Source organism: Parambassis ranga, chromosome 3 (assembly GCF_900634625.1).
Source record: "Parambassis ranga chromosome 3, fParRan2.1, whole genome shotgun sequence".
In the NCBI taxonomy this organism is placed as follows: domain Eukaryota; kingdom Metazoa; phylum Chordata; class Actinopteri; family Ambassidae; genus Parambassis; species Parambassis ranga.
The window spans coordinates 13,304,714-13,329,352 of NC_041024.1; the positions used below are offsets into that span (position 1 = coordinate 13,304,714).

At 39.9% G+C, this 24,639-nt stretch overlaps 1 protein-coding gene across 3 annotated transcripts in view; it reads right to left on the reverse strand.

The window, feature by feature from the left end:
* Positions 1-850: 850 nt before the first annotated feature.
* The window catches only part of furina (furin (paired basic amino acid cleaving enzyme) a), a 59,343-nt gene continuing 35,554 nt past the window's right edge, over positions 851-24,639 (reverse strand). For all 3 annotated transcript variants that reach the window (XM_028402790.1, XM_028402791.1, XM_028402792.1), the window contains 11 exons: positions 24,490-24,566; positions 19,315-19,403; positions 15,055-15,227; positions 13,637-13,849; positions 12,192-12,292; positions 11,012-11,115; positions 10,712-10,829; positions 7,522-7,701; positions 7,311-7,435; positions 6,517-6,636; positions 851-5,583 (listed from right to left, as the gene is read on the reverse strand). In XM_028402790.1, the coding sequence (XP_028258591.1) occupies positions 4,976-5,583; positions 6,517-6,636; positions 7,311-7,435; positions 7,522-7,701; positions 10,712-10,829; positions 11,012-11,115; positions 12,192-12,292; positions 13,637-13,849; positions 15,055-15,227; positions 19,315-19,403; positions 24,490-24,566 (1,908 nt within the window). In that variant the 3' untranslated portion in view covers positions 851-4,975. The remainder of the gene's footprint in view (positions 5,584-6,516; positions 6,637-7,310; positions 7,436-7,521; positions 7,702-10,711; positions 10,830-11,011; positions 11,116-12,191; positions 12,293-13,636; positions 13,850-15,054; positions 15,228-19,314; positions 19,404-24,489; positions 24,567-24,639) is intronic.

The window sequence follows — 24,639 nt, forward strand, 5'->3', positions numbered from 1 at the left end:
CAGTTGCACTTTCCATAACAGCAGCTCCTGGAATGGAAAGTAAGTGTTTCAGCTATGCAACCTTAGGTCTGTTACTTTGTTCATTTCTGGCTCTAATGCAGGCTGAGTCTAATCCATGTGTGAATAAAATGTTACAGATTACACTAACATTATACTGTATTCCCACACTTGGCTTAATGGATTTAACAGTCATGCCTGAGGAGATGTGGATTAAAGTCATGCCTGAGGAGGGCTGCAGTTCTTCCTGAAGCTCACTGCACTGCTTATATTTAAAGTTCAGGTCCGCTCTCATCCTTATGTTGCAGGCTTCAATCCAGGCTCAAAACATGGGGGTTATTCTGGACTATTTTGTTGAATGGTCTGTTAAAAGAAAAAAAAAAATATATCTTATAAACATAAATTACATAAAATAAAAATAATGACTTTAGAGGCACAATTATGTAATGAGCAATAATTCTGTCATGTTTGTAAAATTAAATCTTTACTATTAGCAGTAACCTCAGGTGTCAGATAGTGACTGTGTAGATTTATAATGTGCTCCATCTCCAGCTACAAACTCACACTGCCGTCCACAGTAAGAGACATTTTCTTCTAAAATTCCTGAAATGTTTGTCTTTAAAAGGCAAAAAATGAAAACAAATATGGGAATCCTTTATCCCGTTCTCATACATCACTTCAGATATTCTATGAAAACGTGACTGACATCGACGGTGCATAAGTTTCTACAAAACAAGTTTCTATTTTTGATGGATTACCTGTATCTTATTAAAACTGCAGTTATACCTGCTCCTCTACTTTAAACTGCGCCGCTCTTTGCCAACCAACACTCATTCAAGTGAATAAAAACACATTTCAAATTTGCATAGATCTTTATTTTTAGTAGAATCTATAATTGACATCAATTAAATAAAAAGGAGAAAACAAAAGCAAAAAATCTTTAAATTACAAGAAAATTACACTGCACCATTCATATAGTACAAAAATAGGCCTTATTTAGAGTTATGTCCCATGTAAGATAGTCATTCTTGTACAATAATTATAGGTCATAAACCTGTAAGATACTGTGTGCAGCCACACGTCAGGAACCTCACAAAGAGGCGGGAGGAGGTCAACAGAGTCGCCCGAGGCTGCTCCACTAACGGCCCCTCCATCACAAAGTGTTTCATTTCTACTTTAAGAAGCATGTGCACGCACAGACGCACGCAGATCTGATTCAGCCCTTAAGATAATGGCGATGGGATACATTCTACCTCCTCCCTCCACAGCTGTTATACATACAGGGTGTTGCCACAGGTCTTCAGAAAGGCAGAGATGAATGAATGGTGTCAACTAAACACTTTGAACACAAGTGAAGTGGTTGATGGACTGCGATGACCTGAAAGAAACATGTCTTAACACTAAACAGACAGCATTAAAATGATTGTCTTTGGTTATGCCAAAGATATTGCTCCTATTTACTTCACCCGACTTCATTTCCATTACTTCAGACTACATCCTAAAGCAGGATCGGAGCAGCACTGAGCTCCACATGAAATAAATCAGCAATACAAAGACAAGCCTCCATTGTGCCCACAAGCGAGTCCCTTTCTTATAATCAGGGAGACAATTTGTACCCAGCAGATTTTTTTTCTACATTAAAAAACTTCACACACTACTGCCAGTGAAGTGGTAGCCTAATAATTATGAGCTGCTTTCTGGCACAATTAGAGAACCTCTTCTTTTTTAGTGTGTGTAGCTTCTATCACATTGCAGTGAGAGGAATGAGCTGGCTGCTAATGGTTTTCAGTAGCTCCTGCTACTTACTGCTGCCTGCGTTCATGATTTTCTTAAAAGCTGAGCACTTCAATGCACAGAGCTACAAGTTCATCAGTTTAAAGTTTTCAGAGTTTTCAAGCTTTACTGAATACAACATCAAGCTAAGATGAATAAATCATTTTGCATGTGCATTCACAGGGCTGCAGAAACCTGCTTAAAACCCCAAACGCTGCTTTTTAGAAGAAACTATTCTTTCTGGAAGTTTTTTTGTAAGGGAAACTGCACAGTGCATAATGCAGACTCAACTGAGAATCTATTAATCCTCAGCAATTGCAACAACTTGGTCGAAGTCCTGCATTATAGTTCTTCAAAAGAAGCAAACACTGAGCATCCAGAGTTTTAAAAAACAGTTTATGGAAGCATTTTTTTGCTGCATTAGTCCGTTATCTGTTGATTACACACTTTACACTGAGCTGGGAAGTCAATAAGATTTTGTGGCTTAAGTCTGAGGCTGAATATTTATGTTTATAAATTAGCACCCTCTCAAATTGGGACTAATCAAAGTCTAAATGGCAGTAGGCACTAAAGTACGTCACACAAACCTTTGCAGCACACCCGCGCCACATTAGCTTTGTTCCTTTTGGGGGCATTTTTTCTAAACCCTCATTCTCAGGTTGGCTTGCAATCCAGAAAGTGCCGCAGTAAGCCAAATGTGCTACACCTGCACCAGCCATCTGAGATGAATCAAGCTTGCTGGCTCAGTGCTGTGTGTTAGAGCACACATACCGTCACTTTGAAGAGAATATTTTGCCTGTATTGGTATGAAAATCTTTATTCATTTCTAAATAACTAGTTCTAAATGTGTTTTTTACCATTTAAATCACATTCAATTGATCTATGAATACCATGTTCTGTGAAGGCTTTCTAACACAAATGGTGACAAAAAAAAATGATGTGTGTGCTTCTGCCCTCAAAACAAGGAAATCATTTGATTGTCAGAGGAAAAAAAAGATCTAAAAGCTCAGGAGGAGCCTGCCTGGACAGAGATGGTGAAATAAAAGCCGCCCACAATTTTAGGTTCTTTTAGCACCTACATGCTGGCCAACAAGATCTACGAACAATTCTTTAACCCCTTTCTATTTCGGGAAGAGGCTTTAAAGCCCAGGTGTTACTGCGCATGAATGCTAAAAGCAATACATTTCAGAGGGAAGGGAGTTCCTGGTAAAACAAAATAAATTACACAGCAGCTTTATCATTTCTGAATTGCAATTACGTGCTTTCTTCAAAAACATAAATTTGATGTGCATGTCTATCCCCCTAAGTATTTCTCCAGAAGCATTCTCATGTCTAACCTGCATATAATTTGACCTCTATAATCATTTAACAGCTCCTATAATGGCTGGATGATATGAGAGGTAGATAAAAGGATGCAGCTGCAGTTTTCTATGCATGTCATCACCATGACAACCTCTCTAAGCAAGCCTCACTGATTTTGTACTGGAAATGAAAAAAAAAAAACATTCACCATAGCAGGAAGAGAGATCAGTGGAATCAAATGGCTACACTGGATTAAATAATGAGATGCATATTTTCAATGATAACCAGCCTGGGAGGAAAAATCACTTTAAAACTATTTTTCCTAAAGGTATGATTAAAACCTCTCAGAATAAATAGGCTGCTGCAGTATCATTCAGAGTGTAATTAATTGGCAAGTTCACTGAAGAGAAAATCTGAATTTCAGATTAGATGAAGACTGAAGGGTAAGTGCAGAGATGCTGATGAGATGACAAGTCTCAACAGAGTTTCTGAAAAGAATGAGCAAAGACTGAGACAAAGGGGCTGAAGAACACCTTTCAGTTTGAAGGGTGCATAAAAATCCTCATGCAGAATAAACTCAAGACACACACACACACACACACACACACACCAACTTATGTTCAGCCATTAAGATATGTCTTTAGTGCTAATCTGCTCAGAGGTGCCGTGGTGTATTGTTACTGTGCCTGCTCATCACCTGCCAGCTGCTTTTTGACTTCTTGTGCTCAACAGTCACACATTACTCTGTGTCCCATCAGCACCTCAGCTGTTACATATCAAACATATACCTCAGAGGGGATGTATCTCAGGTTGGATCAAATATCCTGTTTGTGTAATTTTTTGAATAACCCTTGCAGGTAATTGTTGGGAGGTTACACAAGCGCAACACAATTTTCCAAAACTAGAATGAGTTCAGTTCATGCTGAATCCCTAAAGGCTCGTGACTGCTCTTCTTTCTCAGTGACTCAGTTCTTACAGAGCTGGGAGAGATCTTTTCAGTCTGAAAGAGCTAAAAAGCAACTGCATGAAAGAATATTTCTGTTTAAAGTAAATACTACTATTGTCTCTCAGGCTGCAGAGACACATGTACTAAACGCTCTCAGACAGTCTGTTTTGTTTCTCGGACCGGTGACAGAATTGTAAACCATTCAAGTCTGGACATTTCCTATTATGCTTTTATTTGTGCATGATTGAAATGCACTCAAAAAATTGAATCACAAGTGGTGTTTTTTTCTGAACAGGGTTTAAACTCTGATGTCACTAAATGTCACTAAATGGAGAGAATAAGTGTGTCTAAGCCAGATTTTCTGCCACATAATAAATTGTTTGTCATCATCTTCTAGTTAAAATGCCCAATATGAACGGTTCTGTTACAGTTTCTTAATAAATGGCACTACACTGTTTACTGCTCATCACACATTCACACAGCTCTACAACTCACATTCAACAATCTCGTCTGGCTACTGCACTGAGACTAATGGAGAGAACAAAAAAGAAGGAAGTAAGCGAATGGTAATTATTTGTTTACTGTAACAAAAAGGAGCTGCAGCTGGAGGGGAAAATGGACTCTGCACAGACAGACACCGTTAGTGATTGAGGGCAAGAGGAGGGAGAGAGCCAGCCTAATAGAAATGCGCCCAAGTGTGAACAGAGCAAAGCCCAGGCCATCCTGAGCTCTGAGAAACAGCAGCTTCCCATCAGGTCTCCCACAGCAGAGTGGAAGACCAGATCCCAAGACAGGACTCAGATGAGAATCCAATAAGACAGAAAAAGAACAAAAAAAAAAAGAGAAATAAAACCAGAGAATGCTGTGAGAGGACAGTTACCACAGCCCCGAATTACCAGACAAATGGTGGTGAGAGGATTTTAAAAGCAGGAAAGAAGGAGGGATGTGGGGGAGGCATTAAAGAGCACTTTGTGTTTTGATAAAGGCAGTCCTCTCATTTTGGACGTCAAACTCTTCGTTTTCAGAGTCTGTATTTACCCCTTCATCTCCCCACACTGTTGGGATGCCACGATACGACACCACCCTATTTCCACCGAGGCTGAAGCTCCCCCCGAAGCCACTGCCAGCCTCCAGAGAAGGCAGCTTGATGATTGCGCCTGAGCGCAGCTGCAGCAGGAGAAAGATGCCAGCGAAGGTGGCGATGATGGCCATGCAGCTGAGCACGGCGATGGTAATGGGCAGCCGGGAGCTGAGCTGCAGCTGTGATTTGGGGTTCCCCTGGCCTACCATGAACCTGCTAGGGGACTCGCGCATGTACTGGTTGAGGTGTAGACAGGTGCCAGAGAGGGGGTCCAAGGAGCTGTGAGGGGGGCAGGACAGGCAAGACCGAGGACTGAGACTGCTGCAGGTCAGGCAGGGCGGTGGGCAGGGCATGCAGGCTGGGACGGAAGCTGGTGGTATGGAGTTTCCAACAGTGTAGTTGAGAGGCTGGGAGCCGACCGAGAAGCCTGATGGACATTCTTTCACACAGCCCTCCTGAAAGAGGTAGTAGCCGGCATTGCACTCTGTAAAAAAAAAATAAAGAAACTGAAATGAGCCACACGCCTTTTATCTCTTTAAATGAGTCAGACGACCTAAAAAACAGAAGCAGGATTTCTGCCCAGACATGCTGAGATAGCAAAGGGAACATGCCTGCCATGTTGTGTTTGACATTTCTGCATTTGTTTCTTCATGTTTCATTTAGTATCTCTGAAACTTTGCGTACTATAAGTTTAAAGGCTTGTTTCATTTCTGTTAGAGCTACTCCCTTAAAAACTGATGACGAAAAGCTTTGCAATTTATATGCTGAGTGCAGCATGTTGAGACCAACAGACACATTTCCATATGACCATTGCCTATAATGACAATTAACAGACTGTGGCGCTGGAGGAAACAGAGCTGAAAACAGGAGCCAACAGGAGAATGGAAATGTAGTTCACTGAAGCATTTTTGCTTGAACCAAAACCTAAGAAACGTACAGTTGTGAACTCAGAATATACTGTGTATCCTACTATGTAAAACATGGTCATCATAACAAACAAATAAGGTGATCAAATACAGGATCATTACATTTAGTCCACCCCTCTCTGTCAGCATGTAAGTATCCATAACAGCCTGTAGGGGTCAGACTGTCACAGTTTCAGACAACATGTACTTCACACTGTGTTTGGTGCTGAGAGGACTCTTTAAACATTGCCTAGAGTAGTACGTAAATTTAAATATAAATTAGATTATTTAAAAGTGACCTGGAGTACACTTTAGTTTGATCCTATCAGAACTTAGAGCTTATATTATGATAAAGCTACATAATGGCATAAAGACACAGTGCAAATGATGCAGTTGAGCACAAACAGGATAATATTTCATACCATCATGGGACCTTTCCCTACCCCCTCTCAGTGGCTGTGACTGTAACTTTCTGTGAGGAGCATACTGGAGAAAAGAGGTACCAGTCTTACCGATGCATATCTGCCTCAGATCTAAGGTCTTGCAGCTGCCGTTGCCAGGCTGAGACTCAGAGGAGCTAGACGATGCTGAGCTGGTTCCATACAGCACCAGGACGAACTGTGTCAGAGTGCCTGGGTGGAGAGACACAGATAAAACACTGAAATTAAGTGAGAAGAAAAGTAGGCCTGTCAAAAACAGTAAGACTCCGGCACTCAGATTTTGTAAATGTATCCTTTTCTCATCATCATAGACTCGTAGATTTTCTGCATAAAGTGAGGGAAAATTACTTTTTGATATAAGCCACAAATTTAACAACTGCATGAATCCAGCTATAAAATGCCCATCTCCCAAGAATCATTCATGTGTGGGGCTCTCTGAAAGGTTCCACTTTAGTAAATCACTCCTTACAGAGGAGACATTGATGCAAATCTGCTAGGGAACCTTCTCAGCTGAGTAACATGTTGTGTTTGGACCTGCTATGTCAGATACAGACAGCTGGTGGATGAAGGGGGCAGCATAAAAGGTGGAGTATTCACTTTGCTGTCCTTTCACACTTCCTGCAATAAGAAAGTGTATTGCTGTAGAGCTAGACAGAGTCAACTCCTATACAGAGCTCAGCGACGCTTAAGATACAGGAGCCTTTTGATCCCTAATCTGGTACTGAACCTTAAACCCTAGAGCTGAACTGTAGACCTAACAGATTAAATAACATCACAGGAAAGTCCTTTAATGCTATCCTGGTGACCTGGACTTACAAACTTAAAACTGGACATGCTCTTAATATGTAATATGAATGAATCTTTACCATAGTCACTGGCACCGGCCACATTCTCAATTTCCAGTGTCCACGCCCCATTGGGGTTCTCATCCCAGGAGTGGGTGGTCATGAAAGCCCAGTCATTAAAACCTTCTGACGAGTAGTCATGTGGCCTGTAGGAAGGAGTGCAATGCGCCAGTGTGAAATATTTTGTTTTTACCAGCTAGCACTGTGTGTTTGTGCATCTGTGTGTTTGTACCTGGGGTGAAGCAGTGTGGAGCGGGTGGCAGCGGGACTAATGAGGTGGATAGCCAGGTTTCCCCTGCGGTTGTAAGACAGGGTAAGACGGGCCTGGACGTGCTCTAATGATGTCACATGGCTGTCTGTTCCGAAGCAGGCGTCCACACTCTTATTGATAGATAGATGGCTGCCAATGTTCCTGTCAAATGAGAGAAATGACATATTAAGAAGATGAGCATGTTGTGTGAAGCTGGAGTTCTGCTTTCAGAGGAAGGCAGTACATTTCCAGAAAACTGACATTTTGCTCCAGGCCACTGTGAAAGCCTGCGAGGGGTGGAGAATTGGTGGCCTTGAACAGGATTAGTGTCTCACAACCTGTAGCACCGCTGTCCTTGGTGGAAGTAAAGCACCCACCTCTTTTTACTCCCACCCCAAATCCGCTTAGGAGATTAAACACAACCACCACAACTCTAAGGAGGAGGAAGTCTCAGGGTTTTAGTGACACAGATGTGCCCAAATTATAGACAAGATGAGGTGTAATCATTAAATTGTCAGGCTGCTTGAAACCACAGCACCTCCAGGTTCAGTTTGAGTCACTTTTTTATTAGCGAGACAATACACAGTAAAGCCTTTGACCTTTGAAGCAGTCTCAGGGTAAGTCTTCTAAAAGGTTCCTTCACAGCCTTATCAGATGATAATGAGTCATTATGACTGTCTGCCTCATTAATATAATATAAACTGACAGCCAAGAAACACTTCAACGTGTGCATGTTGACAATGTTGTGTTTCTAGGCGGAGTCAGTAAATGTGAGAGGAGGAAACGTGAAATGTATTCAGAAAGCTGCTGATGCTGATTTATCATTGACCACTGCAACACAGGCATCTGTGATTTAAGGCCTGGAAGAAGTAAAAACTGTGGCTAAGTTAGAAGCATGGCATTTGTTTTTCCCCAGCACACGCAGAAAGACAGAGGAAACGATAGGCTGCACAGCTAAAACCATAAATATACACATATGGGACTAAGAGGAGGCATTATACATATATAAACTATGTGAACAATGGATTTTTCTAACTTTTCAAAAGATATCCTGGTAGCCAGCCAAACCTTAAGCAATATCATCCATTTAGCAGACACCTTGGGCAAAACAGAGGGCTTCTAAATCATAAATCAGTTTTTGAAAAGCTATGTGTGAGCTTACAAATCACCGCATTCTGCCGTTCTCATTGATAAAACACTGGTGGTAATTTGCATAAAGAATTTTCTCTCTCATACAGTATGCGCCTGTCACATTTAGTGGTCACACAGTAGAGAAGAAATGTCACCAATACCCATTTGAAGCACAGCCCGTACTCTGCCGCATTCATTCATATTTAGAACAGCCTGTAGAATTCCTGCTTTCAAGCACAATCCATTTTCTAAATTTAAACACATCTGTAGTCACAGTAATAATAAAACACAAATCTGCTCTTACTATGAAATTATAATCAAATCTTTTAATATCAGTCAAAACTCTTTTTCATTTCATCACCTTACAGGTAATCAATAATACATAGAAATCATATGTCTTACCCTTTGTAACACAGGTTTTCATAATTCTGCAGGACTGCATCTGTCAGTGTAGCATTAATAAAAAAAAAAGCTCCTTCTATAATATGTCATGGTTTTGCTAACGACTACAGGAAACTGACAAAGAGAACACCAAACTCCTACCTGCTCACTTATTGGAAGTAAGCCTTGATAAGCAAGTCAGCTTAACACCTAAAAATGTAAATTGAATAACCTGCCTCGACTGGTGTTCCCAGACGCTCAAACCATCTGCTCTGAGCATCTCATAGCTGCAGTAAAAGAGGGAGCAACCTCAAACCCGCCGAGCGAAGTGACAGGGAGTGCATAATGAAGAGGAGATGTCAGACTGTGTTTAGACTGTGACACCAGGAGAAGATGGAATTTAATGGTGCAGAAGAAATATTGACTCAAAGTAACACAGGAGAGACAAATTATTATTTCTTTTTTTAAATGTTTCATTTCAAGCTGATCTGAGTGCCTGTGTGCACACGCAAACACAAACACACACAGAATGACAGGCAGTACAGCAGGCACCCAGAGCCAGGCTGAAGATGAAGACATAATGTGTCACTGCAACAAAGCATGACAGCTCAGTCTTACACTTACATCTCCTACACCAGTGTTTTGTTATGGGCCAGTTTATGTCAATTTCAGTTGTCACTTACTTTGTGGCATGTAGAAAGTATGAGGCTACCGATCTCATCATGCTGCTTAATCACAATATGAGTTTATGTAACACAACAGAGCACTAAGAAAAGGAAAACAACAGGTTGTTTTAGCTGCTGTTATTTAATCATTTTCAAAACATGCTGACTTTTAGGGTGTGTTTATTACTATGAAGAACTCTGGAATGATTTTTCTGTCAGTACATTTCTCAACTTTGGGCTGTATCAAGAAAAAAAGTGAGGAATGCTGCAACTAAAAGTCTAACAAATCTAACAGGACCAGAAGCAGCAATCCTAAAAATCACGATTGGACAATATAAAGAAGACTTTATGCTAACAAAATAAAATTTTGGGAAAACAGTTGTAAAATGCCTCATTATTATGTGTCCTAATTAGCACATTTTGAGTATAGTGGTGTATCTAAAGATCACATAAACACCCGGCTTTTTTTAGGAAGTGTTTGCAGTGTTCAAAATGCAAGTGTGAACCTATGGGGCAGGTTTGAGCATCCTTTTTGCTTTGGTCTGGACCAAGAAAACCAAACTATAATCAGATCACAACTAACTATTTTCAATGACATGTATAAATTATGGTATTGTGTTGGATCTTACACAAAATGTACAAATACTTTGCTTTTATCTTCTGTTTGAATTCATCCTGGATGCTGCAAGGCTAATGCTGACGTACATCATTGAAAGGGGCTTTAATTCTCTTGAAACATGTACATGAAAAAAGTGGAGCACCCTCTAATCAGAGGTGGCTGATGGTCTTGTTTATTCCAAGGCCTAAGTCAAACAAAGGCTATGTGCAGTGAGAAACAATTATGGCAAGGCATCTGCTTTTCACTGAAACAGATTATTAGATACATTTAAATATCTCAGTACAGCAGTTGTCTTTAGCATCTGATGATGTTGAGGTAATAAAAATCGAAATTCAGTTATCAGCAGGCTGTATGTGTCCAAGTGTAATGTACTAACCTTGGCTCATTGACCATGACGATAACACACTTCTTCTGTGGCCCCACACTAGTCCAAGTCTTCGCCAGTGAGACAATTGCACTGGCATCAAGCAGACCGTATCCATAAGAATGGCTGACTGCAGAAACCAGGAGAGGAAACATGAACATTAGACCATTTTCAAATCTTTCAAATCCTCTCTATCCAAGGCATTGACTTTCTAATGACAGTGTGGTTTCTTAAGTAATCAGATATTAATGAGTTTTAAATGCATCTACAAACTGCAGAGGGCAGAAGACAACTCAGAAGGAGTCTCTGTACCTTTGCGTCCAACCCCATTGGTTCTCCAGTCATTGGTGAGCAGGTGGGCAGGGTGAGAAGTTCGTACAACCAGATGTTGCATATCCCTCCAGGTCAGGTTTTTACTGGAACATGTGTAAATGCAAGCATACACAGAAACACACACACAGCACCGCAAAAAGAGGCACACACACGCACACAAACAGGGGGACATTGGTTTTAAAAATGAAGTTGAGGCACTGAAACAAATGTTGTGAAAAACTACAGTCTTAACCTGCAGGTGGCCAGTTGATCAAACACAGAATACAATAAAATTCCAGTTTTTTTATTTTGTGAATTACATTGAATCTTCAGCCAACATGCAATTAAATGCAGTTGCTGCTATTTGGCAAATGTCTTTAAATAAAAACTTCACAAATTATTATTATATTATTTTTCTTACTGCAGTTCATTACAAAATGGGGTTACATGAAGCCACGACTGAATTAGCCTTTTCTGGTGTTATTAAATACATAAAGCTTTGAATTTATATTTCCTATTACGGATTGAGAAAAATATGTCATTTTATTCTGTAACTTTGTCCACTCACATCCTCATCAAATTCATTCTTAATTGCAGTCTTCTCACACCTCACTGTTTTGTCACAAAGACTAATTACTCATTTTCAGGACAGCTCTGGCATCCATGTTTGTCCCTCCATTAGTGCTGCTACACTAGATAAGAGTGATTAGCTCTTAAATTGTGCCGTTTGCAAACACAGCTGAAATCTGTGGCAGAGGGGTTAAGAAGAAATTCATAAAATGGGATAATCAAGTCTGATTCAGTGCAGGGATGTTACATTTTTAAACCAAGTATTGAAAAGCCAATGCAACAAAATGTATTAATATTTCATCTTTTTAAAATATTTAGATTTTTTGTTACTGAACTATTGTCCAAACAAAATGCGAGAAACTGATACAAATTTTGAAAGCATTTGATCAAATTACCTCCTGAATATTTCAGTGTACGTGCATGTTCTGATGATATTTTGTCTTTCTCTTGAGTAATTACAGTATGGTCAACTAGCCTGTTGTGTACAAGGACTATTTTTTTTCACAAGTTTAACAGATCCAACAACAAAGCAAAAGGGACATAACCACATTGAGATGTTTTAAATGAAGCTGTAGAGCTGAAGAGAATAGGAAAGCCTGGTCAGACTTACTTTGCTTCAAGGGCAAGAGCAATGATCCCAGCAGCCAGTGGGGCAGATGCAGAGGTGCCTGTATGGGAGTCTGTGCATTTGGATTTAAGGTCTGTAGTTACCTAAGGAAATTAAAGAGACATATCAGATGAGTTCAAATATCTTAAATATACTCAGGTACATCTTCTACTTTTTCAGTTTTACAACTTTCCTAAACTTCCACCAGAACTGTAAATACATTTATAAGAAGAAACGAACAAGTTGAAATTTGCCTCTGTGAAGTGAAAGAACCTTATTTCACTGCCACAGCTTCACTTATTATTTCATATGTATTTGTAGAGGTAGAATTCACCTAACAAATACAGAAAGCAGCAAAAACTCATCTGCTGAATAATCAAAAGTGGTGGAAATCGTATAACTTCTGCTCTCTCTTTTCTTGAGCCACACACTTTGTGTCGAGTGTAATGCTCCAGCTGAGACCTCCTCAATGACCCACACAGGAGAAGCCTGTGGTTGTACTGGGCAGCTCTCAGGCGTGAACTTCTGCAGCTGCATGAATACAAAGCCAGACAGTGCAGCATAAAAGTATTTGTACTCAGCAAAATCTGTCTTGTGAAGCATAAAGGTTACAAAACACTGGCTCACAAATAGCCCCCAGTGAACCACTGTACAGTCCTAAAGGGGAGTTCAATATGTGTTACTCCTTGAGACTACAAAAGTAGACAGGATCACAAATCTGCTCAGGCTGCTGACCAACACGAGCAGAGCACACCGACACTGATCTTGTAACAGAATGGGCTGGATAAAAGATGCACTGGCAGAAGTACTTTAATGGTCATTAGGCATTTAGGAGCTTCAGGAGTGTATCCTTTTAAATTATATGAGAATAATATGCACTAAACAGACGGGATTTTCACTCTTGCATTAGCCAAGAAGGTCCAACCCTCTTGCTTCTACTGCAGCTCCCTATTCCTGTGGTCCATGAGTGACAGCACAATTAAATGAGAACATCACTGAAGCATTAAGGGACCGGCCACATGTCATGGAGATGTCATAAGCTGTCTGTCCAGTTTGTGTGGCTGCAAGAGTGTATGCTCAAGAAAAAGAGTGTGTGTGTGTGTGTGTGTGTGTGTGTGTGTGTGTGTGTGTGTGTGTGTGTGTGTGTGTGTGTGTGTGTGTGTGTGTGTGTGTGTGTGTGTGTGTGTGTGTGTGTGTGTGTGTTTGTTACATGTGACAAGAATGTTTAACAGCAGCACATGGGCAAAAAGGAATGAAAGAAGAAGAAGCAGTGCACATAGTCACATGCACACAATAGAACTGCTGATTGAAATATAAACACACATATAAAAGCATCATGTGCTGTGTGTGTTGAAATTAAACCTTTGATTTTGATCAATTGATGAGAAAAAGTACACAGTTAATAGTTTGTGAGAAGAAAAAGAAGGTGCCACAGAGCCATGACTTACAATCTGTTTTTCATTGAGGTTCCCCGAGCTGTAGGTGGTGGCGAGGGTGGAGGAGCATGCCTCGCTGTACCAGGGGACATTGCCATTTTGCGTGGAGCTGCTGATTGACAACGTGTAGATGCTGTTGGTGTAGCCATCACAATTACAGCTGTCCTTTTCCCTTCCGCCATTTCCAGAAGCCCACACAAAGATGGAGCCCAAACCGTCACGGCCCTGGAGAATGTACAGCACATTAAGACAAACAGAAAAGCCAATTTATGCCTCAGACCACCACTAAACAGAACAGAACAAAATGTCATTCACTCTTTAATAAGAATCCCAATTATAGGAGGTCCAAATTCATTCCAGAGCTCATTTCAAAGAGAGCCCATTAAAACCCTGCATACATCACAGAGGCCGGGGTGGTCAGACAGTAAATTACAGAGACCTAAATATTGCATGACAGCAATGCAATACAAAAAAGGAGTATATGACAACAGCTCATTGTAATAAATCATCCAACCTCTCAGCCTTTGAAGTGCAATAATTTTCATCTAAGAGCCGCTTTATTGTATTGAGTGGCACTGTCTCTCTCGGCATTGATCAATTCCAGCTATGCACCACACACAGCACCATCTGACAGTGCTGTCACTGTGGCAATTATCTTAGTAGTCAGTGTCAGCGGTTCCAATCAGCTTTATGGCACATGCCTTGAATTCAACTACCGTATAACACCAGCCAGTGTTAGCGGGATGGATGTGTTTATTCATGGGGAGCAGATGTAAGGGTGTGAGGTGTGCTGTGTATGCGTACTGATCTGTTAACTTGTTTATTTCACATATCTGACACAGTCCCAATGCGTCACGCATTGAAACACGTATCAACAACAGGAGGGATAATGTGACAGCTTCTATTTCGGTTATATAATATTCACACCCTGGATGCTAGATGCTGGCAGACAACTTTTTTAGAACCCTCCTAATGTCTTTCTATGTAAATATGCATAGAAAGAAGCATGGTTTTCATTAGAAATGCTTGTCAAGTAACTTAAAGCTACAGTAAATGTTTAATTAGATTTTTTTTTCCACATTCTTTTTAAGTGTTTTAAGCACACTTGAAGATCCCACATGCTGAAAACTGAATGAGCTGCAAGATAAAAGAGGATCCAGTAATTTAAGAAGTAACCTACAACTAACAACAAATATCTGAAAAAGAAAAATCTGTCAGTGCTGGCTCAGATCCTTTTTTCCAAGATTGTCCTCCTTAGTAGCTTTCAGAGGACATTCCTCTCCATTCATAAATGCGGCGGTCAAAAACTGCTTTGTTTTTCCTGCTTGTGTCCTCTCATGCTTGAACCGTTCAATTACTGACCGCTGAAAGGAAGCAACACACAGGCAGTAAATAATTTGTGCCACACACAAATACTCCTACACACACACCTCTGTAACTCCACGCAGAAAAGCTTCTTTGGCAAGTTTGGCAGGTCCATCGACAGTTTTGCCATCATCCTCCGGACCCCAACTGGCACTGTAGATGTCGATGTGTTGGGGATTCAGACTGAGAGACTGGGCCTCCACCATGTCCGTCACCTCACCGTCCAGCATACGCACACCTGCAAACATGTCATGAAACAAAAAATGACAAATGAGAAACATTTACTCAATACTTCTATACCCTTTTAATAACTCTAACTAATCTAATAACTATGGATGTGAGAGTCTTGTTTTCCAAAATAACGACAAGAAAGAATTACTTCTACTATATGTATAGTATATAGGATATAAGATTACTTCATGGTAGGTATACTTATATTAATACAATTGACCTTTAGGTAAGCATTTTTCCCTGTGATGTTTGACTTTTCAGTCAACTTGCTGGGCATCTACATCACCTGGGAGTAATGACACTAATATGTATGTGCCTCCTTTCTATAGGAGAGTAACATTTGAACACACGGTGTATATAGTTTAAAAACAAGATGGGTTAATAAGTTAAAACTCTACTAGGACTGTGCTTTATATACATCCTTGCTCCTGCTGTATTTCTTTAACATAGCCTATGTGTTTGTTGGAGTTGTAACATCAACCAGTCCCCCTGTAAGATGATGAAGTCACATCTATTAGGCAACAGAATACAACTGTCCAGCCAAACTGTCGGTGCTGGAGTTCCACTGTTACTTTAACAAGTAAGAAAATTACATGAAAAATGAAATCTCTGGATCCAATGAAACAGTTTTAATTCATTTACTTAACAGCCATCAACAACAACAACAACTGCAGCTGAATGTCATGGCGTTTCACCTGCTGGCGTGCGAATACAAAGCATTGCCACTGTGGCGTCTGATTTGCATATTTACACATTTGTTTGCTGTGCTGCACACTGAATGTTCAGGTATATTAGTAAAGCTAACGCGGTGGTGCAGGGCACTGCGCCGCCGGGCGCTTCATGTGTATCCACTGTGATGTGTTATAATGAAACCCACCATGTAAATCAGACACCATCTCTATTGATTTCGTTTGGTGCTTCAGTTGGTTTGAAAAAAAAAGAGATCAAGTGCATTGTGGGTGAACTAACGAGACACTTTGACAAAAAAGATGAAAGAAAACATTAGTTGTTTTCTTCTGCATGTCTGAATGAAATTAGTGGAGCTGTCTGAGGGTAAGTTGATATAAACTGAATCAGACGTGCTCCTATTTCAAGAAGTGAACAACTCTGCTTGTGTGTAATGTCCAAGCTACAAATAAGAGTTATTTACAAAGTATGGAAGATAAATGCAATTAAAAAAACATAAAATAATAATGTAGGATTAAGGTAGTTAGTCCTAATCATTTATTCTGTTTTGAGTTCAGATGCTTTCCTCTTTTTGCCTCAGTAACATTCTTACACACAGAGGGGAAGAATCAAAGACTCTTTAAAAACAAACTAATTTTTCTCTTTGATATATTGCAGGTCAGGTTACTTCCATGCTGCTCTACACGGGTAAAGTAACCAAGCAGTTGCTCTTTGAAGTTTTCCTAAAGCATCAAACAGGCACTGAGCAGCTAGTGTTTCCATGGCAGCCTGCACCTCTATGAGAGGAGCATGTGATTTGCTGAGGAGACTCAAGTATCTCCAGTGCCTGTCCAAAATATCATCCATCCAAAAATACAGATGAATAGTACATCGGGGTTCAATACAGTTTTTTTAACAGTATCTTATGAACATTTAAGATCGGAAGGTGACTTACAGGTTAAATTTTAGATTACTGATATAAAAATGCAGCTTCTATCTTCACACTGTGCATAAAAAAGTAAAACCACTGAAAATCCTCTGGAATGACAACTCTAAAAAAAAAAAACAACAGCACTACTAATTTATTTGTATTTTTGTTGAAGCTTTTTCAGATTTGACTCAAGAATGACTTCACCCAAAACAAACGTATGAGCATCAACAACAGGCAAATGTTTTTGGAAGCACCGTGGAGATATTTCACAGGAGAGTCTCCTGGCTGAATAATGAGCTACAGCTTTGCAGATGGCATGGGGGGGCAGGTGATCTTGTGCAGAGAAGTCACAAAAACTTTGGCACTGCTCCATCTGCCTTCTGCCTTTTTGCTTTTATACAACAAAACAAATTCTGACCCTGCAGTAAAACAGATTTGTTTGTATTCTTTGTTCAGATTAATGTTCAGTGCATATCAGGCAAGCCTCTGATTTGACACCAGCCTGCCTTCTTCTCTACCTATATGACCCTGTATAGGCCACTCATTATGATAGCCATGAGTGAATGCCATGCGGTACATTAACACTTGCCATCTGGCATGATCGTAAACACTAAAAATGATGGCACTATTTGACTGGGTTCAAACTTTATCACAGCTGGGAATAGGCAGAGGGCTATTGAGATAAGCAGAGAGGTAATGAGATAGAGCCTGTGCTGGGACAAATGAGCTCCTACAGTTCAAGGACTACACGTCATTATGCTACATCCTCGAGCCAGCAGAGCTCCCACAGCCTGACAGTACAACACAACTTCAGCACAGCAACACCAAGTAGGACAACACAACTCATGTGTGCGCACGTACTGGTGAATAAATACAAAGTTTGAAGCAAATTGTTAGAATTGTCATATTGAGAGAAAATTAATTTATCAAAACTCTTAATAATGTTATAAATATTTGTAAATATGAATAGGTGCTGAAATTATTTTATGTAGAATGGATATTGAACATGTAAAACTGTTACCTCCCGGTAGACAGAAGCACATCAACCAAACCAGAGTGCAAAATATTTTACTTTTAAAATATTTGCCCAAAGGCAACACTAATTTGGTCTCTGATGCAGATGAAAACCTCTAAACTGTCTGTCAGTTCCACCTTGAAATGATTATGATCCATTAACTTTGTAATTAATTGTACTACAGCAGTAAAACTCTGACCTCTGAGGCCAGACACCCACTGAGGGACTTTTCATCCGTGTGTATTTACACCTTGACAACAGTAATGCACTCACTGAAAAGTGCTTTAGCACAGAGTAAGTCAGTAAGAAAGTAAAAGCTCTAACACAATATCGGCACCTGCCTTTATAACTAAATGTTTCATTTTTTCTTGTAAAATCTAGTCTAGGAAACAGTGAAATGGCCATTGTATCTTCATTTTGCTTGAAATGATTAATCACCGAGTGATCAATTGCATAAGCTCTGTCCACCATACAACTTCTTTTTGTTTTTTTTGTTTCCTAGAGAGGAATAGGGTAAGGAATGTGTCTGAACACTGAGAGCAAGCACAACTACGTATCAAAGAGAAACAGAAATCATTTGGTCTTTGTTTGGAGATGCTTTAAAAATGGAAGATGAAACCCAGCAACACCCTGCATGCACATGATGGTAGAGACAGACACTGGGTGATGAAATTTAACTCAAGTACCCAACGTTTTTCACACATAGAGGACTTCTCAAATTGTGGTTGCTTCACACACAAACCAGCAGTGACCAACAGCTTAGCAGGGAGTCAACCAGACCCTGCCAAATGTGCATTACTACCATTCGCTTGTGATGCTGCAACAAACGTTCTAATAGCAGCCGTCTGCCTTCAACTATAAAGACAATATTTTCAAGTTTGTAAAAGAAGTTAACCTCTTGGGATCTCTTTCTTCTTTTGAGACACTACCAGCACAACCAGATGTCCATGACAATACTGAAATAATTCTTTTGTAATGCAAGGCAATCCACCACAACACTCCTACGATACACCCTATTACAACCTATTACTATAAACCCTTAAGAAGGTGGTGTTAAGTTTTTGCTGACACAATGTCTGAGAAGACAGGCATTAATTCAAGTGTGGTGCTAGTGATGGTTTTGTGCTGAAAGGAGTTCATAATGGTCTGCCCACACAGCAGATGAAGTGAGCTATACCAGCCATTTTTGTGTATACAAGCTGGGAACACCAACCCTGACAATAAGTAAATGCAGATTTAATAAAAGCTATGGCACTGTTCCAGTTCAGAAACTACATTTCAGCACTGTTACTCCATGCAAAACCAATACACTTACAGCACAATGGCAATCCACATAACAACTGTGGTGATGCTCAAAAAGATTCAGTAGCATGCTGTGCCTGGGATATGGGCTGAAAATAACACAAGCACTGCAGAGCAAGTATTGCACCCATTACACATGCCCCCTTAAAAAGAAAAGTAATTCAATTATCCATGCCATACCTCCGATCTTTGCATTATAGGCCACACCGACCCCACAGATCCCATTGTTGGCTACTGCTGCCACTTCTCCTGCACATCGGGTTCCATGCCTGTAGGGGTGGAAGAATAAGAAAGTAAAAGTGAAACTACTTATCCTTGTAAATGTTATTCAAACAGCATTTTACTATATGCACAGTTCACCCACAGGTAGTATGTCTAAAAAAGGATTCTTGTGAAATAATGCGCTATATCCTGGTGAGGCTGTAAACATAGATACAAACTCATGGAGACAGGTTCTTGGCATTGATTTACACAAATTAACCATGCTTGCTTATTCATTTATATTTGAATATCTTCCTTACATATCAAAGAAATACAATGATGTACAGACATCACATGTTAGAGGACTTACAATGTTCACAACACAGTATGTCCTCAATTAAGCTTCAATCTCTCTGGTACGATCTAGCTTCAGACACAGTAAAGATCCAAAAAGCTGCGGATGATCACATTCCAGTCAGGTGTACTTCGCTGGCCTGCTAGGTGGATATGCACTCTTAATGCCAATCAACCCATGGCACAACCCCCACTGGATTGCAGCTATTTCCAGACAGGAATACTGGATTCTGGTAAATACTGTGCCAGGAAACCATAGGGACTGTGGATGTTCACTACTGAGAGAACAACCAGAACTACCAGAGCTAACAGCCAAACAAACAAATGGAAACATTGTATTACAAGTGAGTGTCACCAGTGATAAAATAAACTACATTTGATATTAGGATATGAACATTTATTTTTAATAGTCTGGCCTTTTTCATTTAGACTTCTGGTTTCATTAAATACACAGGTTTAATGATACAAGGTCAAACTACTGCATTCTAATTTTTCAGTCTCCAGAATTCTTTTTGGACTGAGGGCACAGTTAACCCTAGCACCATGCCTAACAGATGGAAACAAGGCCTTCATACAGATGGAAACAAGAGACCAAGATAAACCACTCCTTGAGGAGTCTGATGGCTGATTAATAAAAACACCTTGAGACACAGAAATAAATACATATTAACACACACACCCATACACACACACACACACGTCATCTGACGATTCTTCACAGAACTTTATCACTGCATTCCTGGAAGTGCCAGTCTGTTGACTTTGGAGTCTTTATGTCTTACAGCATCCGTGTTTGTGATGCAGCTGATAAAAAGCGGCCAAGGTGTCTGCAACAGAATACCAGGCATGCACAGGCCCGAACCTTTTCCCAAACCTTTCCCCAATATATTCATTACAGTAACTTAACTGGGCAGACAAGATTAAAATGTTGCTTGCAGAGGCAAAGCTTTTGGTTTCTGAACCTAATATAAGAACAATTTTTCTATCCAGGTTTTTGGGAGTGATCTTGCTGGGAGGGATAAAATAATATAATGGATATCAAAAAGTATCTTACTGCTCCCACTCACTGTTAAGGTCAATAAAAATGTGGCAAACTCTGCAGCTAAAGGTCAAACACTGTAAATTCTATTTGTTAAAGCAGTATGCACACTTGTATTTATTCAACATGATTTACAGAGGAAAAGCATAAAAGGTATTTTCATTAAAATATTAATTTTTAGGTGAGCACAACAGCCCTGAATGAATCTAATCAACATGTTTGACTTTCAAGGTTAAATCTTATAATTATGTGGTCTATCAAGGCCACATTATTAAGGTAAGATTTTAATTGAACCCATGTGAAAGCCCAGAATCCATAAATGCAGAGTTTTTCAAATTATAATCAGAAACTTTGTGTGTTCATCTGTCAGCAGGATGTTAGGTCACAAGGGCTGGCCTCAGGGAGCTACCAATGCTCCGGCAATGAGAGCAAGACATGACTAAAGGCATGAGTGCTGGTTTACTGACTGTCCTTTATTCGATCATTTTTTAGGTTTGTCATGACATCACATGAAACCAAACCTGGGCTGAACCTCAGTGTTTTTGAAAGGAGTCTAAAGAGGTGACGCCAAAGAGCAGGAGATCATCACATGAAGTGCTTCAGTGAAACCACTCCCAGTTATTGTGCAGGAACAAAGACATCTCTGTCACTACAAGCGCAGCAGTGTTCAATCAGTTGTTAGCAAGTCACACAAATTAATTATCACCGCTCTAGTATCTGCCTGATAGATTCACTGCCACACTGGCGGACTCCCCGTGTTAGTGAATAATTGGCCTGACTTTCAACTGCACCCTCAGCGAAGAAAAGGATCATCTATTGTAATAAACCTAAAATGCTGGTGGTTATATTGGTTTATTTTTGTTAAAAGAACAGTAAAAGTGCTGCTCTTTATCATGTGTGACCACATTGTCTGCAATAAAAAAAATAGTTTCCTTAACTTATGTCTTTATATGTAATACGAACAATGTTACACTTACTAACAAAACTATAACTGAAAACTATACTGAAAAATAAAAGCATCTTCTTCATAGAAACTCTAAAATACATTTTGTATCTGATACAGTGGACAATTACACATGATTTTTGTTTTGTTCTGATCCCAACAAGAGCAAGCCTCATGGCAGACTCTGGGCGCAGAGTCTAACTCGGGCTACAGCAACCACAGTTGGCGGCAGGCCCAGAGGCCAACAGCATGATCAGTATTCATACATGCAGCTGGCAGAAGCATCATCACTGTACAGAACTTAAACTGCTTCCCTCTGGAGACTTTCTAAAGAGACATCATATTGTCACACAGATGAATATGAACTGTTTATGCAAAATAAGCAAAAGAAAAGTATTCCCTATAACTTGTGACAAACAAAATCCAGGGAGGCTCATTAAGATCTACCACTAATGCAGATGGCTATATTTGCTGTTTAGTTCCAACTCATACTTATCACTACAAGTGATACATTTGGTTTCACTACACTTTATGTACAAATCAGTGCTTTAGAAAGTCAAAGATTGGATGGAAAAGCACAGTAAATACAAATCAATTCAGCACAAAGCTTTTACCTTGAATATTCTAGTAAGATTCAACATTATGTTTAACCTCCATAGAAAGCACAATCAAAGCATCCCTATACAAGGTTTCTCGTCTGACATTGCATCGATCTCTTATTATGCGAAGTCCCCATCCTTATCCATATTACAGCTCTGGCACACAACATCTTTCATTTACATGGAAGATGGTGGCATTTGCTGTTCATTAGAATCTGGGCTCCACTGAACCTCCAAGGTAAATCTAAACATTTTTTTTTTTGCTCTGCTCATTTTTAGGTCTGGTAATGGTTCTGTTGGTTTACTAATGAGCTGGCCTACAGGACAAAAGGTCTGGTGATGTTTACAGAGCACAGTAAAGAGAGAAACATCAAGTAAATGTCTACAGAGGGAGAATAAAGTAAGGTCTGGTATTAATCAGCTTTCTGTTTGCAGTACTGTTAAACAGATTTTTCAGATATTTCTTTGCTGGTAAATGAATATCATCTAATCTAATTTTGCATGTGTATTGTACTTAATTAGGTGATCGTGACTGTCATAGTTCAAATGAAATAGTTCTGCACTAAATCAGGAGGAAATGAACAGCACATTTCTGCATAGCACTCTGTGCCAGTTTAGCCAGGTTTAATCCAGAAAATGCACATTTGGAAACCGTCCTGATACGAGACAGAAAAAAGCCTGGAAAGGGAAACATCTATATCACATGCTGGTTTAGATAAACATGAGGGGTGAATGGTCCTCACTGCTGCTCGTATGCTGGGAAAGAAAGACAGCTTTATGGAGGTGAACAGAGTTGGGCTTTCTGCATGGAACAGACACTTACAGTCTTACACAACCTGACGCAGTTTCATGCCCGCCCACGGGTTATTTACACATGCATCTGCACCAACTCCACTGTAAACCGAGGGAAACAAACACTTGCACACACATGAATGCACACACACACACACACATACAGATATCCTTCCTCTCAGTTGGTCCAGCCACAAGTAAGACTTGGATAGCTGGGTGGCAAGAGATAAGGGCTGAGGTGAGCAAGGGTTGGAAAGAGGTGCAGCTAAAACGCAGGAAACATCAATAGCAAGTGTCTTAGCTGGGCTCCGGGCCACCATCAGCCGCAAGGAAAGCTTAAGCGTGCCTTGGCATAGATTTTGGCCATGTGAAGCTGAACCAAAGAGATGTTCTCCCACAGTCTTCCACAAGAAATTCCACAATTTAGAGTTTTGTTAATGTATGTTAACAGCTTTGGCCCTGGCACAAACATTTGACTGGTCAACATATTTTGTTTCCCTGTTTTTTTGCTTTGAACTGTAAGTGTGGTTTTAGTATAAAGACAATTCTAGATAATCAGTCTCCACCCCCTGCATGTTTGACAAAGCCTTTAAGGTGCTAATACACATAAGCATATTCACAGTTAAGATCACTCTGTTTCTCTGTGCGTTTATATTGATAGATCTAGCTTAAGGCCTCTGTCTTGGTTGGGGACGTTTGATTTTTTTTTTTATCCTCGCCTAACTATAATCTTATCTGCCTATCAGCAGTAATTTTGGCCAGCCTCAAGTTAAAAAGCTTTTTAGGCCACTGGCCTACATAAAGCAGATTACAGCAAATAAATGTTGGTAGTCAGAATGAAGGGAGCCAAGAGATTTGCCGTTTCATTAATGCTGATGAACTTAATTCAATCAATTGTCTGAGAGACATCACTATGGTTGTGGTAAACAACTCCTAATGCCATCTAAAGATGCCACTGCAATAAAGCTGTTGACTTCACACAGTATCTTAATCTTAGAATCGATCTAGGTGAAGTATACAAGTATCCTGATGGTGCCTGTTTGTTTAAGAGTATAAAACTAGTAACTATTACTAGTACTACTATCTAGTAACTATGGTGTGATGGGGGATTGGCATATTAGAAAGTAAATAATACAAATGATGGAAATATTGAATTCTCATTGGGAAAAGGCTGCAGTCTTTAATTAGATTTGATCTCATACACGGTGCCCCAAGACTAACAGTAGATGGAAAACGGCTACAGTCCTATTTATATATCAGTTATCAGCGATCAGACAACAAAGGAGGGTGAATTAATGAGAGCAATTTTGTCCTGACATGCTTCCCACACAGCTGCCATTTACAGAAACCTAAGTGGGTGGTTTCATGAACAGCCAAAAGACAAAGAGAGCAGTGAAAATTAAATTATTATCTGTGTAAACTCCTACCTGTTGTCATTAAGCTGCGTGTATCGAGGCTGAGGATCTGGGTCACCATCATTCACATCGTAGCTGGCATCTGGGTCCTGTAAAGAGACATATAAACCACTTAAGACTGAACTCAATTTAGTTAATACTTTTTTCATTCATTTTAAACAA